Source organism: Perca flavescens, chromosome 17, assembly GCF_004354835.1.
Source record: "Perca flavescens isolate YP-PL-M2 chromosome 17, PFLA_1.0, whole genome shotgun sequence".
Lineage (NCBI taxonomy): Eukaryota > Metazoa > Chordata > Actinopteri > Perciformes > Percidae > Perca > Perca flavescens.
In genome coordinates, this window is record NC_041347.1 from 22,687,184 (window position 1) to 22,703,437 (window position 16,254).

The 16,254-nt window shown below is 40.8% G+C and overlaps 1 protein-coding gene across 4 annotated transcripts in view; it reads left to right on the top strand.

Moving 5' to 3' along the window:
* ccser2a (coiled-coil serine-rich protein 2a) overlaps nt 1–16,238 on the top strand; it is a 61,165-nt gene extending 44,927 nt beyond the window's left edge. For 2 of the 4 annotated variants that reach the window (XM_028602732.1, XM_028602734.1), the window contains exons 9-10: nt 169–315; nt 14,920–16,238. In XM_028602732.1, coding sequence (XP_028458533.1) covers nt 169–315; nt 14,920–15,654 — 882 coding nt within the window. In that variant the 3' untranslated portion in view covers nt 15,655–16,238. Of the gene's footprint in view, nt 1–168; nt 316–4,389; nt 4,829–8,216; nt 8,302–14,919 lie in introns of those variants that run through there. The other 2 variants (XM_028602735.1, XM_028602736.1) reach the window with 2 other exon arrangements.
* The last annotated feature ends 16 nt before the right edge of the window (nt 16,239–16,254 follow it).

Below are 16,254 nucleotides of genomic sequence, written 5' to 3' on the forward strand. Positions count from 1 at the left end.
GATTTGATTGAATTTACTTTGCAGAGTGACAAGCTTATTGCCAGCATGATTGTAGACTTAAGAAAATGTGACCAGGTTAAACATAAGATAATAATACAACATACACTGTATATATTTATTGTGTAATAAGCTTTTATTTCATTGATTTATTTATTCTTGCCCCCTCAGTCTGCTCAAGGACAGCCGGTCAGATGTCAGTGCCACCACCAGAGGGCTCCCACTTCACTACGACAGAGTGACAGACAGATGGACAAACAGATTCAGCATCAATATGACAAGGCCACACAGACGTACTGGAGACCACCAAGCCATGCTGTGAGTGTAAAAATGAACCGCACCCATAACAGCACTCCTGAAGTGCTCACGTTAGTTTTGCAAAACTGGATTTCTAAAATCTGTAACTGGTTTAGAATACAATGTGTGTGTTTCACCTAAATTCAACAATTATCAATATATTATTATATATCAGAGCTTGCCTGATACAGTAGTACACATCTCAGTGGGATACACTGGTGACCAAGTACATGTGTGAATTCATTCAGCCAGTTCCCCATTTATCTGCTGCCTCTCTCAGACCAGCCATGTCTGAATTGTTGATGACTACACCATGCCCCCTCTATGGAATACAGTTTATTGGGTTGTCAGTGGGCTTGTCACTCTGTCTCACACTCTTAATACCCAGATATCACACTGAACAGGGAGTTGTGAGGCAGGTGTTGATGTTCGAGTGACTGAGAAAGAGAAGATTAACGGGTTGGAGGAAGAGAGAGAGAGATTCATGGGAGGAAGGAAGTAGACAGAGAGAGAGACAGAGAGGTGGAAGATGGATATATATGTGTTCAATGTGTTCAGCATCATGCCACAATAGCATGCTGTGTGGAAGCCAAGTATTGATTCAATAGCAGGAGTGCCACAGGCAGGGTGCCTAGTAAACACTCCCCTAATTGACCTGCTCTCTGCCATCAGTGCTTTCAAACAGAGAGCTAATAAATATGGTTGTAATAAAGGTGGGGCAGGCACATCATAACTGCTGTATATGTATAATGTAAAATACAATGGGCAAAATAGCTGCTTTTAGGTACAGCAGCACACGTGGGGAAAACTATCATTAATTCATTTTTAAGTGCTTAGAACGAGTACATCTGTGAGCAGCCAGCTGTGAGCACTCTTCATTTGTTCCTTTTTTGAATAAGCAGTGTTAAGGTTAATTATGGTATGCACGACACACACACACACACACACACACACACACACACACACACACACACACACAAAGAGGCAGAAATAAACAGTATGAGGTTACATAGAGAAAATAATGTAATAAAAAATGATACCAAAGAGATATCCAGGGTTATTGATATAATTGTAATAATAAATTACACCACTAAGGCTGTCAACAGTGGTGAAAAAGTATTTATCAGAAGTATATGTTATTGTAGCACACATAAGCCACAGAGAAAAAAGGAAGGATGAAGGATTAAACAGAAGAAAGGTCCCTGCTTACCGCATACGGTTTAACAGTTGCTATGGTAACCATCAAATCAGGCTAGCTGTGCTCGATGGGAAGCATCTCCATGGTGGGAACATATACCTGTGACCTGTAGCGCCTGGTGTATAATAACACACAAAAACACAGCAAGATTGCTTTGCTGTCCATTCTGTCTACTCCTGTTTAAATTGTTTTGGTTTGCCACCTTCTTCCCTTTTTCTCCCTTTAATCTACAGTACTATGTCCTCACCAGGGTGGACACTATTCCCTGCACATTTTGTTGCAGCGCTGTGGGAACAAGCAAATTATGCTAGTGGCATTGTACTTTTCATGCAGTTGCTCTAAAAGGTTATCTGTGAGTTTTTTGTTGCGGTTAACAAGAAGGTAAGAAGTAAAGAGAGCACAGAGTAAACAAATGGCAGAGAGAAGAGGGATGTTTCTTATTCTTACTTTTAGATGGTATCAAAGCTCTTGGTATCGCACTAGGTTTAGCACCTTCAGCAAGCCCGGGCTCACAGTGATTTTCAAACAATGCTTTGCTTTCACCTCTTTTGAAATCTTTCAATGTGTTTTTCGGAGTTTGTCTCTCTAGCTATATTCCTTTACACTTGGCATTTTTTTACACAAATATTATTTTTCCATTCCATTGTTTTTCCCCACTTGCATGGTAATAGAATCTTTATTTCACTTTTTAGAACTTCTCCAACACACACATGCACACATTCATACTCTATACTGCTGTCATCTTTATTGTTTTTTCCTCCCTTTTGCTCTTTGAAATGCCCTTTCCTGTTGATGTTTTGCTCCTCTGACATTTAAAGTGCTGCTGTATCAGAGCTATAGAGCACTGGAGTAGCTCTTGCCCTCTGATTGTATTTTTTGAGTGCTCAGCTGAAAGGATCCGCCAAGAATAATTTTGATGTCAAAGGCCAGTATTTATAATCTTTTTATAGCTTTAATGCTGATATCTAGTTGCCTTATCAGTAGACCACAGGGGAAAGGTGCACCCTGGTTCTGGGAGGTTCACAGTTGAGTCCTTGGCTGAGTATTTACAGCAACTTGAACATGAATTTAGGAGAAATCTCACTGTGGTTTAAACTCAGATTAAGAGTATAACAAAAGAGAAAGCTTTTGGCCTATGACTCTTGGACATTAGCCTGACAAGCCAGACCCACATCAAGATGTTGGGTCTGGGAACTCACCATTGGCTGGGCTCAATCCGAGGGGCGGGATAAACGGTTGTCTTTCAAATTCCCTCTGCACTCATAGCCAACCAGATCGACGCTAGTTGATAGATTAAACTTTTGCCATATCTGGTCGGCAAAACAACACATCTTCCTTTTTTAAGAATGACTTCAGTGCTTAACTCCAAGTCTTCCAGAGTCGCGGCCAAAGCCGGTTCGAAAGACCGCTGTTCGCCAGCACCAGCAGCCATCTTCTTTGTTTTCAAGTAGCAGGGAATTCACGCGGAACCGTCACAACTCTGCCGTCCTTATGTTAAGCCCGCCCACCGACTCTATACACGATGTGATTGGCCTGACCAGAATTTGTTTTTTCCAGCTCGCAAGCCAACGGAGAGTTGCTAGACTGACCCTGGTTGCAAATTACATGCGTCTAGATTTCTAGGCTACTTGGACATGGCTATTTAGGGACATTTACTTTTTATGTGTACATTATTCATGCATCTTCAAGCTGTTCATATATTCTCCTCAAGAGAGCCATTTATTCCCATCACTTTTCATCAGGAACCAAACCATTGTGGGTTATTGCTCTGTAGATTGCTTTAACCAATTTCACTGTTTGTGATGAACTCATCTCCTAACTTCTTCTAAGTCTGTAGGAAGACTTTTGACCCATTTTAATCTGTTTACAATCCAATTTTTTGTCCAAAAGCATGCTCAGAGAAAGAAATGTCTAACAATATGGCATGAGTATATGTCTGTCACTTTACAAGACAGAGAGAAATAGTTGACACACTTGTCGCAGCAAGACATCTTGTCGTGTGTCACTGAAAACGACTAAAATCTCACTTGTAGAAACATACCCTTCTCATAAAGCTCCTCAGAGCAATCACAGCAGCAGAAATGTTTTCTGTGCCTCCTCTGCATTTGCAACAAATAAACCATGAGTAATTTCAAGATGTAGCACAATAGAAAACTGCGCAGCTCTGTGTTTGTGTGTATATCTGTTTATGTTTTTGTTTTGAGAGACCTTGATTGTCTGTGTTTGTGTTTGTGTTTGTGTTTGTGTGTGTGTGTGTGTGTGTGTGTGTGTGTGTGTGTGTGCGTGCGTGCGTGCGTGCGTGCGTGCGTGCGTGCGTGCGTGCGTGCGTGCGTGTGTGTGTGTGGGATGTGCCACATGCATCTCTTGTACTAAAGTGTGGGGCACACTCAGTTTGACTGAACAATGAGTTCAGCAGACTGAGGACCGGGGAGCCGACCTTGGTAATAACCCAGATAAACAAACACGCAGATGAGCAGCAGCAGTTAAACAATGGCAACACAATAGGCAGTGTTTCATCAATGGCAAACAGAGAACATAATTACAGCTACCCTCCTACTACCTCTCATCTTCTTTACCTCCTGTTGTCCTCTCACACCCCAACCTTCATGTCTTTTTTATCGCTCCTGCTCTTTCACTCTGTTATATTCTTTCAGTCTTGCTTCAGTGATTATTTTCATTCCCAGTGTTTTGTCTGTCATTCTTTCTTTGACATTACCTCTCTTATTCTTAGCTCAGATGTAATTAGATTAATTTGCTGTCACATAGTAAGAGAGAGAGAGAGAGAGAGAGAGAGAGAGAGAGAGAGAGAGAGAGAGAGAGAGAGAGAGAGAGAGAGAGAGAGAGAGAAGCTTTAGGTTTTGCCCTCTCAGATCCTGACATTACCTCTCCACCCACAGGCACACCATCACACATGCGGTAATACACAATGCACAGCAGTCATCTTGGACAGGTGAGGATTTAATTGCCAATGTCTGTGAAGTGAAACACTGTGTCCAAACCTGAGGTATTGGCTGTAGCGAACCACGAGAAGCTCTGTGTAGTGGATTAGGGGATTAGCATCATGGTTTCTTTTAAATACTGTTGTTATTTGATGAAAAGCTTGTAGGATCACAAAGAACAACTTTTGCTTAACTTTTTCAAATTCTCGTCCAACTTCGCCAAGTTTTGCCATCTTCTTTTCTTTGGGACATTCTGCCATAACACAGAGCAAGTTTAAGCCTTTAGCTAGCACCTATCCTTTTATGTACAAGCCTAAAAATGGTTTTGGTTACACGTGATCCCAGTGTCTTCTGAATTACTGTTCTGTCCTGAATGCACTCTTGTTAAAAAATTCAAAAAAATAAACACAACTATTGTCACAATGACTTTGGGATCTTGAAATGCTTTACAGTGATACATATTGAGTGTTGGTACTTTTAAATAAATGTATTGTTAGTAACATTTTAAGTACATATTTAACCTAATGCTGCTTGGGGTCGAATATATATTATATTACTTATTCTCAAAGAGTATTGCACCTGCTCTCTTAAAATATGCTGCCATATTCCATGTGCACTGCAGTTCTTTTCACTGCTAACTACTGTTGTCCCTGCAAGTGCTGCAGACAGACAGGTGCTTCCTCCACTACCTTGTGAGCTTCTATACCAGGAGTGTAATGCTGGTGGTTTAGGCTATTTATCCCCATTGCCAGGACCATATTTCAGCCCCACTGTACAGGCAAGACCAACCAGAAGGCATTGTGAGTGCAGCAACAAGGAAGAGAACTTGTGAACACTTGTGTTCATTTGAAAAAGCCAGAAGTGCTACTACCAGGCATCAAAACCAGGGTCTCTGTAGCCTACTGGTGAGCCTGAAATAAAAAAAGTTTTGATGAAATTGATGGAATATGAAAAACTTTTATATTTTCCCAATTTCTCCCTGACGTTGTAAAGCTCTGTTAGCCCTTCATTGTAGAGTCTTTACAGCAATGGAAACTGTAAGAAATTGACAGGCTAAGCTGCTGCTGTAGTCTAATAAAGCTGCCAGATACTGTCAGAATTGTGTGAGAGCCCCCGACGTACCCCCTTGTTCTCACCGCCCAAGTTTTTCCTCTCTGCAAATGAAGCCTCGACAGGAGGCTTCTGCCAAGACCTCCCGCTGAAGCAGTTGTTGGTGTTCAAGGAAGGACATGGACGAGAACAGATCAGGGAACTTATTCCTCCCCCCTCTAAACGCTCCAGGAGGGCTCTGAAATAGCTTGAGCTGGACCTATATCTGTTCCTTCTTCCCTTTGACAGATTCAGTGCTTTTCTCTTCTATAGTGGAGTCCTAATTGAGCGGCAGCCCTCTCCACAACTGAGGAAAAAAAGTAGCATTTGATAAGATTTTAGTCCGTCTGTCTGCTTAACGTGATGGCCCTGCTGCCCCTTCACTTTGCCTCTCCCGATGGGGGCCAGGGATCATTGAATTGCTTGACCTGAAGATATGTTTGGTATCAATAAAAGGGCTTGTGTTCTTTCAGGTAGTGCACAGAGTTACAGATGCTGGTCAAACTAAATGCTCAGATTGAACAGACTGCATAATGTGACAAATGGAGAAAGTAGAACCCATAGACAGAGAATGTGGTAAGAAAGTGGGCTGAAATATACTATTTAGGTAGACCAGTTGCAATAAGCCACACATTCAATGATTCCACTTGTCACATTGTGCCCCAGTTAGATGCCTATGGATTTGCCACCTTCTGTAACTAATTATACTCTTAAGTGTAAATTTATCCTTGCTGGGTGCCCAGATAGCTCAGTTGGTAGAGCGGGCGGCCATGTGTAGAGGTTTACACCTCGATGCAGCGGACCCGGGTTCGATTCTGACCTGCGGCCCTTTGCTGCATGTCATTCCCCCTCTCTCTCCCCCTTCACTTCTTTAGCTGTCCTATCATTAAAGGCCTAAAATGCCCAAAAAAATAATCTTTAATAAAAAAAAAAAATGTATCCTTGCCAATCATCTTACTGTGTAACCCAAGACCCAAGGTATTAGACTGACACATATCTTCAGCATATGCTGTAGACATACATCAGATAGAGATGGCATCTCAAGTTTATGAAAAATCCCCCCCACTTCCCATCAAAATAAAAATTATGGTTGGAAAAGTTGTCCTTTACAGTATCACCTTGTTTTTTGCATTGCCTATGATGTGGTGCTATTCTACAAAGGATTGTAGAGTTGGCACTTGGGATAGTTGATAATAGATTTTACTATATTTATGTAAAACCAATTATGCAGGAGGAAGAAATGGTTTCCAGAGTGGCCCTGGGAGAAACAACATAAAGACAATTAAAAGTCTCCAGGTAACGAATGTATTATAGGATAATGAGTATGATATTGTGTAGATGCTCTTGGTACATTAGGTTTCCATATTCTTCCTTTTACCAATAATCTGGGTGTGATTTTTGACAGTGCTTTTACATTTGAAAAACACATTAGTTTTGTTATTAAAGCCAGTTTCTTCCAGCTGAGACTTTTGGCTAATGTCAAGCCCTACCTGCTACGCAAAGACTTTGAAAGAGTCATACATGCGTTTATTACGTCTCGATTACTGTAACTCTTTATATGTTAGATTGGATCAGTCATCCCTTCGTCGGTTACTGTTAGTCCAGAACGCAGCAGCTCAACATTTAACCGGGACCAAAATGCGTGACCACATTACACAAGTTTTGGCCTTGCTCCACTGGCTTCCTGTCTGTTTCAGGATTGATTTTAAAATTGTATTGCTTGTTTTTAAGATTTTAAATGGGTTGTCACCTTCTTATTTATCGGAGCTTTTACATGTCCACACACCTGTCAAAGTACTTCCAATCAGATGCTCCTCGATGTGCCCAGATCCAGGTAAAAAAATAAAGGTGACCGAGCCTTTGCAGTGGCTGCTTAAGACCCACTACTATTTGTTCGCTTTCAATTCAAGTTGAGCTTTGTCACTTTAGGTTTTTGAGCTTGTTAAGCACTTTGGTCAACTATGGTTGTTTTTAAATGTGCTATATAAATAAAATTGAACTGACCTGATCTGAAAAATAAACATTATGGTGGTAGGTGTGGAAAACAATGTTTTGCTTCCTGTTTGGATACTTCACAATTCCCTATTAACAATAGCTTAATCACGTGATGTAGTGGATAACTTATGTGTATACGTTACTCTTTTTTTATGTGTGTTGAACATTTCTGAACATTTTGAGCAAATGAAGACTGGGACCAGACATGTCCATTTAAATACATACTCCAAATATTAATTTTCGAATTATTAAATTGTGGGAAAATGGGTACATTATTGTGTGGAAGACCTCTATATTGTATATTTCAATTTGAGGGAACAATAGTGTTGCTATAAAACAGAATGGATCCTGCGTTGAATATTTCACCCAGTGTAAACATCATATACAGTATTACTGTACGTTTGTTGCTTCAGTGAATAGTTGAAACAAGCCGATATAGGATATTTATGATACTGTCAGACATTGTTGGGAAAAAGAGTATTTTCCCAACAAAAAAGTTACTCAAAGGGAAATCAAACATACCTTGCCTGTGTGTGTTTTTGTGTTCTGTGTAAATTGGGCTATCCATCCTCATTAACAGTGTGTTTATGACTGTGAGTGTGTGTTTATTATGTTGGCATGTTTCTGTGTGTGTGTGTATGTGTGTGTGTGTGTGTTCTGGTACGTCATGCCTTTTGTCCTTTGTGTTTTTCTCTGCGTAGGGTGTGCTGCCCACCCCTTTGCTGTCCCCGTGGCAGGCACAGCACCAGGGCTTGACCCGTACCAGCATGCCCCAGCGCAGACAGAGTGAGTCACTAACATCCTTTGCAGCCTCTTCTCTATCGTTTCCTAACACAACTTATCCATAGGTCGGTAAATAGTCTGAAAAAACTGACTTTATCTCCAATTTAAACTCTTTAAACTACTGAAAGATCTTTGTTTAAATTAGCAGAGCCTTTTTTCACTGTGCGGTTATAGGAAGATTTGTATGTCAGTTTTAGATTACTTTTAGTAACATGCAAAATAGTTTTACTAAACACAGTCTGACTTCTTGTCCCATAGCAATTCATTTCCAGGTGTCATATTCCCATAGCTTCAGTTATCTTTTATTTGCTGTGTTCAGTCAGAAACTAGCTGACTTTGACGACTTTCTACAACCTGCATTTCTAACCTTTACTTTACTCCCCTAAAAAATAATATATCTACCATAATTTGCAGTAGGAACAATGTTAATATATCATGTAAATTAATGATATAATAGTTCCCTTAACAGAAGATGTATCTTCTACACATGACCATAACATGATCTTTGCTTTGGATATAAAAATTAAATTTGCAACATTTGCCTGCAGACTAAAAGGACAGGTCTGCCGAAACAATGACCGCACAGTCACAGCAATGGTGAATTCCACAACAAAGCTTGGTTACACTTTACTTGAACATTATAAACAAGTCATAAACGTTTATGACATAACGCTTCTTTTAGTAAGTGTCATTCGGTTTTTGTCATTACAAGTTATGGTTAGGGTTAGATTTGGGTTACGGTTAGGGTTTGTGGTTAAAGGAACACGCCGACTTATTGGGAATTTAGCTTATTCTCCATAACCCCCAGAGTTAGACAAGTCGATACATACCCTTCTCATCTCCGTGCGTGCTGTAACGCTGTCTGACGGTTTCAGCATTAGCTTAGCCCAGCACAGATCCTGCAGGTAACTGGTATTAACTAGCCTACTGCTCCGAATTGTGACAAAAGTGACAAGTGACTCATGTTACGTTATTTTTTGTACACGCTGTGACTCTATAAATCACAACATGTAAATAGGAACATGTTGGCGTTATTTTGTCACTTATTCGGAGCAGTAGGATTACTGGAACCATTCACCTGCATGTTCTGTGCTGGCCTGATGCCGCTGGAGCCGTCAGACAGCGTTACAGCACGCACAGAGATGAGAAGGGTATGTATGGACTTGTCTAACTCTGGGGGTTACGGTGAATAAGCTAAATTCCCAATAAGTCGGCGTGTTCCTTTAAGGGTTTTAATTTTTTGGCACTGGCCTATTGATCTGAAAGAAAAAAGCTAGATGGAGGTATGAGGGGGTCAGAAAGGGTTTCTATTGAGCAGTGGGCAGATGGATTGGTAGTGTAGAGGCAACTCTGTTTCTCCGAACCTGGGGGAACGGGGTACGAACCCCAGGCAAGGCACATCCAATGGACCATAGGACAGAGGAAAAACTACGGGTATAGGGCTGGGCTGAGGTCTGGGTGTCCATTTTGGGAGGGGATGGGAGGGGCGCCAGAGTGTTTGAGGTTTAACTGGAATGGGACTATGAACAATTAGAGTGCGTTAGAGCTAGGGTTAGGGTTCATGTGTCATCACTCTTATGTAGATACCGTCAAGTAAAGTGTTACCCTAAGCTTTTGTATTATGCTGTGCTGATGAGGTAGCAAGTATGAGAGCAGCAAAAGATAATGACATTGGGTAAATAGACTTCAGAAAATACACATATGTGAGAGAGCGAAGAGCAAAAAAACAAAGAGAAGAGAAATGTATATCTCAGGTTATTTCGATCTTAAGTGCACCTATGTTTATAGACTGTTTCCCCAATATCAAAAGAGCGTCTGTACAGTAGGAGAAAACAGTACGAGGAGAGGTAATGACACTGAAACACAGTGGAATATAGTCATTATGCACTTATATTTAGATATAAGAATGCTCTGACCTCCCTGGGAGCAAAGAGTTCTTGCCAGTAATGAAAGTTTTCAGAATAGAAAATAGAATTGGACTCTTCACACAGGTGCCGCTGAATGGAGGATGCAGTAATTATATTTTGCATTAAATTGGTTTGTTTGTTGAACTAATGTGTGACCTTTTCTTGCAAGCATGGGCTGGGTGTTGATTCTGGATTTCAAATTTCTTAACACCAACAAGTGTCTGTCTTACAAGTCTATACCACCACCATTTATCTCTTTCTCTCTGTCCACCCCCTCTCTCTCTCTCTCTCTCTCTCTCTCTCCCCCTCTCTCTGTCTTTACACTATTTATTCTCCTCATCTCTGCTCTCCGTCACTGAACAAATTAAATTGAATTTCCCATGTTCTCTCTTCTACCTTTGCCTCCCCACACATAATGCCTATGACCAGGAGTGGAGCACCTAGTGCAGTACTTCACTGACACAGCGTGGTACAGTAATGTTTCTTTAACATGCAGTCAACATGCTGCCCCCAACTCCTGCACGCTGGGGTGGGGTTTGGCATCATGAGGCGCGACTGAAGCATGCCCTTCTACATCTGTGTCTGCATGCTTTGTGTTGGATTTTCAGTTGTTTTAGAGTTTTGATCTGATGTATCTGTACTTTGAACGTTGGTCCACTCTTCTTAATGGAGGTCACAGTGATACTTCTTTACTTTTGATCATTTTTCATTTTTTTCACATTTCATTTACCTGTTTTTTTTGGGTGTCTTTTCAATTTGTTCCATCTTTTCAAATTAAGTATATAGGAACCGGTATGCATGCATGGGTACATCTCTCTGTGTGGATTTGTTTTTCTATATTTTATTCATTGAAAAGGTGCTTTATTATTCTAGGTTGAAGTGTATTTGAAGGAATAACATTTAAGAAAACCCTTATGTTATGGGACGTGAATGTATATTACTGCTGTCCTGAGCAATCGCCTTTATTCTGACTCCCCTATCAAAGCACAGCAAGCAACACAAATCAAAGTAATCACACATCCTCTGCTCTCACACTATGTCCACTGCTTAAATTCAAACATGATTCAACTCACCATTTACACCACCGCATATATTAAATGATACCACAAAGTTAATCTAGCTTTGAAATGGAGTGCTACCATATTGCCACTCTGATCTGCTTATATGCTGCAATCACCTTGTCTTCTGACAGACATAACAGGGATCATTTACATCCTTATTCAAATTCTTGCATGTTGCTTTTCTAATCACGCAGCTATTTTTTACTGTGAGAAAGGCTGGAGATGAGATCGGTTCTTGTGGGCCCTGGCATCTTCCAGGTGCTTCAAATGTTGCGTCTTTCTTGGTTAGAAAGAACATTTCTATTCAAGTGATAGCTATCATTAGTGAGCTGAGATATGTACTTCTTGGCAGTGGCTCAGAATGATTGCTGCTAATTATTTGTATCTGTAGCAGGCAGCTGTAGATGGCAATAATTATTGACTTACACCCTGTAGATACTGCATGTTGCTAGGCTTCTTCCAGCTGGGCCAGCTATAAATATATCCACTTGACGCAAACCTTACAATTAAAGGTATCCTATATTAAAGGTAGTCTTTTGAGAATGGACATTTTAGTTTCTTTTTCTTTTCTTTTTTTTCTTTTTACCATGAACCACATTGTCCAAACTGAAAATTAGTACAAGGCATGTATCTATAATGATGATGTCCTATTAATGTAGTTGATTTACTTCATGACACCTGTAATTTGTGGAGTGGAACAAAGTCTTGTATTTTGATTTTGAACTGAATCAGTAGGGAGTGCTCCCAAACTGTATCATAAAAACAACTATACTGTATGTCAAAGCAAAAAAAAAGAAAAAAGCCTTAATAACTTGCTCATGATTTGAGTGACAGACTGATCAAAGCTATTGTAAGAAGCAACAGTACATTCTTTATTCAGAAGATTTAAAATTGCATGCAACAACAAACTGATACTGGAGGTGGACAAGGTTTTTGTAATAGGCTGGAGGACACATTGTGGCAGGGGACCAGGAGATGGAGCTGTGGCCTCGGACATCGACTCCCACTCTGAATATAAATGACTGATGGTAGAAATAGGCAAAGCAGCTTGACCTGCACAGCTATATATTCACATCCTCTAAGATCTTCTTACTTTCAACTCGCAGAGGGTATGTTTTCTGCTAAAACTGAGTTCATGCTTTAGATGGTTTCAGGTGAATTTATATTATTTAGGTTCAGTTCAATGGACTGGAAAAAAACTGACAGTAATGCTGTCAGCATGCTCACAGAATCCGGCTCAAACTAAGTATTCTAAAATAGGAAATGTCAGGATGGATTTTTATATATGTTGAGGTCATAAGCTATTCAGAAAATGTACTCATATACAGTATAAAATATTCATATATAGTTCAATATTGACATTTTTTCTGATCTGAGCAACTCTGCTGCTGGTGGTTGTTTGGACTAATAAGTACCGTTAGCCTTGTATTCTGTTGCTTATCTGGAAATGTGGTCCAGAATAGTTGTTCTAAACAAGGTTAAAGTTATCTTATGGCATTATACATCAACCGGGCATACACTGTAGTGGTACCTCTTGTAAAAGCAAAAAATTATCTTCATTACTTTTTTAAAGTGAAGCTGTGATGCAGAAAGTATGAATTCTTCAATCTAAAACAAATAAAGCATGTGCAGGGAATGGACAGATATCATCATATATCAAAACACTTAACAACCGTACAATCAAAAGCAATCCAACCAATACAGGAGTGTTGAAACTAGGGCTGTCCCAAACGATTATTTTTTAAACAATTGATCTAGTGATTATTTTTTCGATTAGTCGACTAATCTAACGATTCATTTTTTGATGATTCTAACAATTAATTTTTCAATTAGCGATTATTTCTTCAATTAGCGATTATTTTCCCATTGCTCAATTATTAACAATTTACAAAAAAAAATTCACTAAGGTTCAAATATCTATTTATTAAAATTGTTTAACACTACACTGTTTAAGTAAAATGTATTTGTAGTGCAACCTGAAGCCAGATGTAGGCTAGCTATCAATCCAACAACCAAATAAAGTCACTTTCAGGAGGAATACAAAAATAAAAACTTAAACAGAGCAAGTGCAAAAAGAGTAGCCTGTATTTGCTTTTTTTAACAGTAGTAGGTAAAATGATGAATAAGCTCTCGATGCCTAATGTTAAGTCATAGCGGGGCATTAAAACAAATCAACGGACTAACGTACATTTGGGCTACTAGTGGGAACACATTCCCTGTCACTATGTTGATAATTGTACACGTCTACACTACACGTTGTGTCCGGGCCCGGCCCCGGACACAACGTGTACTGTAGACGTGTACGTAGACACATTAACTGGAATTATGAGCCCAAGCCTGATTTTAACCCGGCAGTTTTTTAATACGTGGGCTGTTATAACTGACGTTATAAAGGTGATAATCGTGAGATATCTGAAACAATCTGGCCTGGTTGCGCAATTATGAAAGACAGTGCTACAGATGTGGGAGAAACGATTTTAGCACAGTTTACTTCACACTCAAGTCAGTGCAGGACATATATCCAGAGCTACGGGAAAAGCTGGAGAGACATAGCTTTCTTTCTTTCTTTCTTTCTTTCTTTTAGGCTAATAAAGTAATGATTAAAAAAACACAAATACTTGATTAAGGGCCCGGCCCAGCCTGGCCTGAGGATAGTGGCGGGATATATGGGCGGGCTCGGGCAGACAATCTAAAGGGACAAAAAGGTGAGCAGAACTTACGGTGTTTTGCTGCTGTTATCCTGAATCAGGGATGCATCTTACAAAGTCTACAGACTACCATGTTGTTGTTGGCATTAAGACTAAAATACTCCCACCATGACCATGTGCGAGCCTTGTTCTCAACATGAACTTGCGAGGAATCCATACTTGCGCTGTTAATGGAGGCAGCCGGTTATTTATAGATTTCTACACGTCGACGCAAATTATTTGTGTCCCAGTCCCAGCCCTAGTTGAAACAAATGCTAACTCTGTTATTAAGTCATAATGAGGTTTTGTAGTGTCTGTGTTAGAGAAGTGTTAAGTCAACTCTTCTTGAATCTGTTTGTTGTGTTGTATAATTAGTAGCTCTCTAACACAACAAATATTAAACATAATGAGCTTCACGGTTGCAGGATTTTGTGTTCATACCCTGTATGTCTCCTGGTGGAGGACAACACCACGGTTGGTCTATATTTCATGTGGTTAACGACTCAGCATGTTCATACACAGGCAGCAGGCATCGTAGCTCTCAGTTTGAATGTTTTGAAGCACCTCTGCAGCAGCGATCACAAAATGAGTCAAAGACTTCAGTAGATCCCAGGCACTCACATGGCAAGGTTATTCTCTGCTTGTTTTTAAGTGCTGAATCAGGGCTTCCTCTGTGACTTTGCCTCGCTCATTCTAGGAATAGTTCAGGGGCTGGCAGTGGAAACAGGCTGTTATTAAAAAGTAAATAAACAAGTCAAAGGAAAGGCAGAATTTTCAGTTTGCCTTTTGATTCAGAAGTTCCTTTGCAGCAGCAAAATATTCAAATGCCTGGAGAAATTTAGAATCCAGCCATTTCTGGAACGTGGTAAAAAGAACTCAGAGTTGTACCTCATTACACTGACTGTTCATGACTATTTTATACCCATTTAAAATTATATATTGATATGTCTTTCCTCTTTTCTGCAGCCTCAAGTACTACAGCATTTCAACCCCTGCCTCAACGAGCACCTCCACCAGGGAAGACTAGTAAAAACTCCCCCCACCGAGGGCCACAGTGACCTCACAAGGAGTAGATCAGAGGAAGGAATGCATATCGACGCTAACCGTCCTTTTGAAGACCTTATGGCAGATGTGTCTGGGCCAGCACACCCCGATGAGATGAGTCATCTCCTCAGCACCAACCTGCACCGGCCAGGCTTTGGGGCTCCGCAGGGGGTAATTGCCAGAAACAGTCCGGCATCAGCAGCTCAGTCTGCAGCAGAGCATGAACGAAGAGCCCCTGCTGTGATACCGCAGAGCTCTGTCACTGCTAAATCTGCTGGTTCGACTAGCCCTCGCATGCTGCAGCCTCCTCGCCTACACAAGCGTGTGTCTCTCCCTTCACTCAAGCCAGGGGGCACTGGTGGCTTTGTCTCTCTGAAGACCGGGTGTTCTTTAGGGCCTCTGGCTAACCACATCAAGCAGCTGCCCCCTCCATCTAGAGGCCTTCCCTGCTTTAATGCTGGACCCCAGGTTCAGGCTTCAAGTCTATGTCGCGCTTCACTGCTTCAGCCTCGCAGAGCATCAGAGCCTTGCAGGTTTCCAAGGTGCTCCCGCTCCAGCCTGGAGGAGCCCGATCAGGGGACGCTCAAAGGCCCTGGGTCAGCCAAGATCCTGATCCCTTTGAGTCGCTCATCCCTCCCCAAGCCAAAGATTCCCTGAGGAGCATAAACACAGCCATCAAAACTTAAAACTGGAATCCCTCTGACGTTTATATTCATCCCCTTCTCTCCCCAGCCACAATAACTGTGTGATTGTTTCACCTTTTGAGTGTCAGAGAAACATACACTGAGCTGATTAACCCATATAGACTAGTCAGGGACTGCCTGTGTCGTTGACATCGGTATTGTGACTGCTGTATTGTTTCTATATTAGCATCTACAACTCCAGCCTGCCTAACTGATTGAAATATAGTATATAGCAGGATCTTATCTTCACAACAATCCATTGTGGTAAATAGTATAACAGTTTTCAGATTGAGGGGAATTTGATGGAAGTTTGCAAGCCATGCACATGAATGACACTGATCCAAAAAAAATTTTAACATTCAGAGAAGTCAGCTTTAGTTTGGTTTTGTAAATGTCCGCTGGCTAAATTTAAAAGTCTTGTCCTCACACAGCTGTGCCCTCTGACACACAGGTGCATTTGATTTTAAACATGGAGGTGACATGAATGTGACCTTTGCATTGTAATAGAAGGCCAAGGGGAAGATGGAGGCAAAAACAGGAAGTGAGAAATAAAATAAAAAGTGGAATGGGGGGC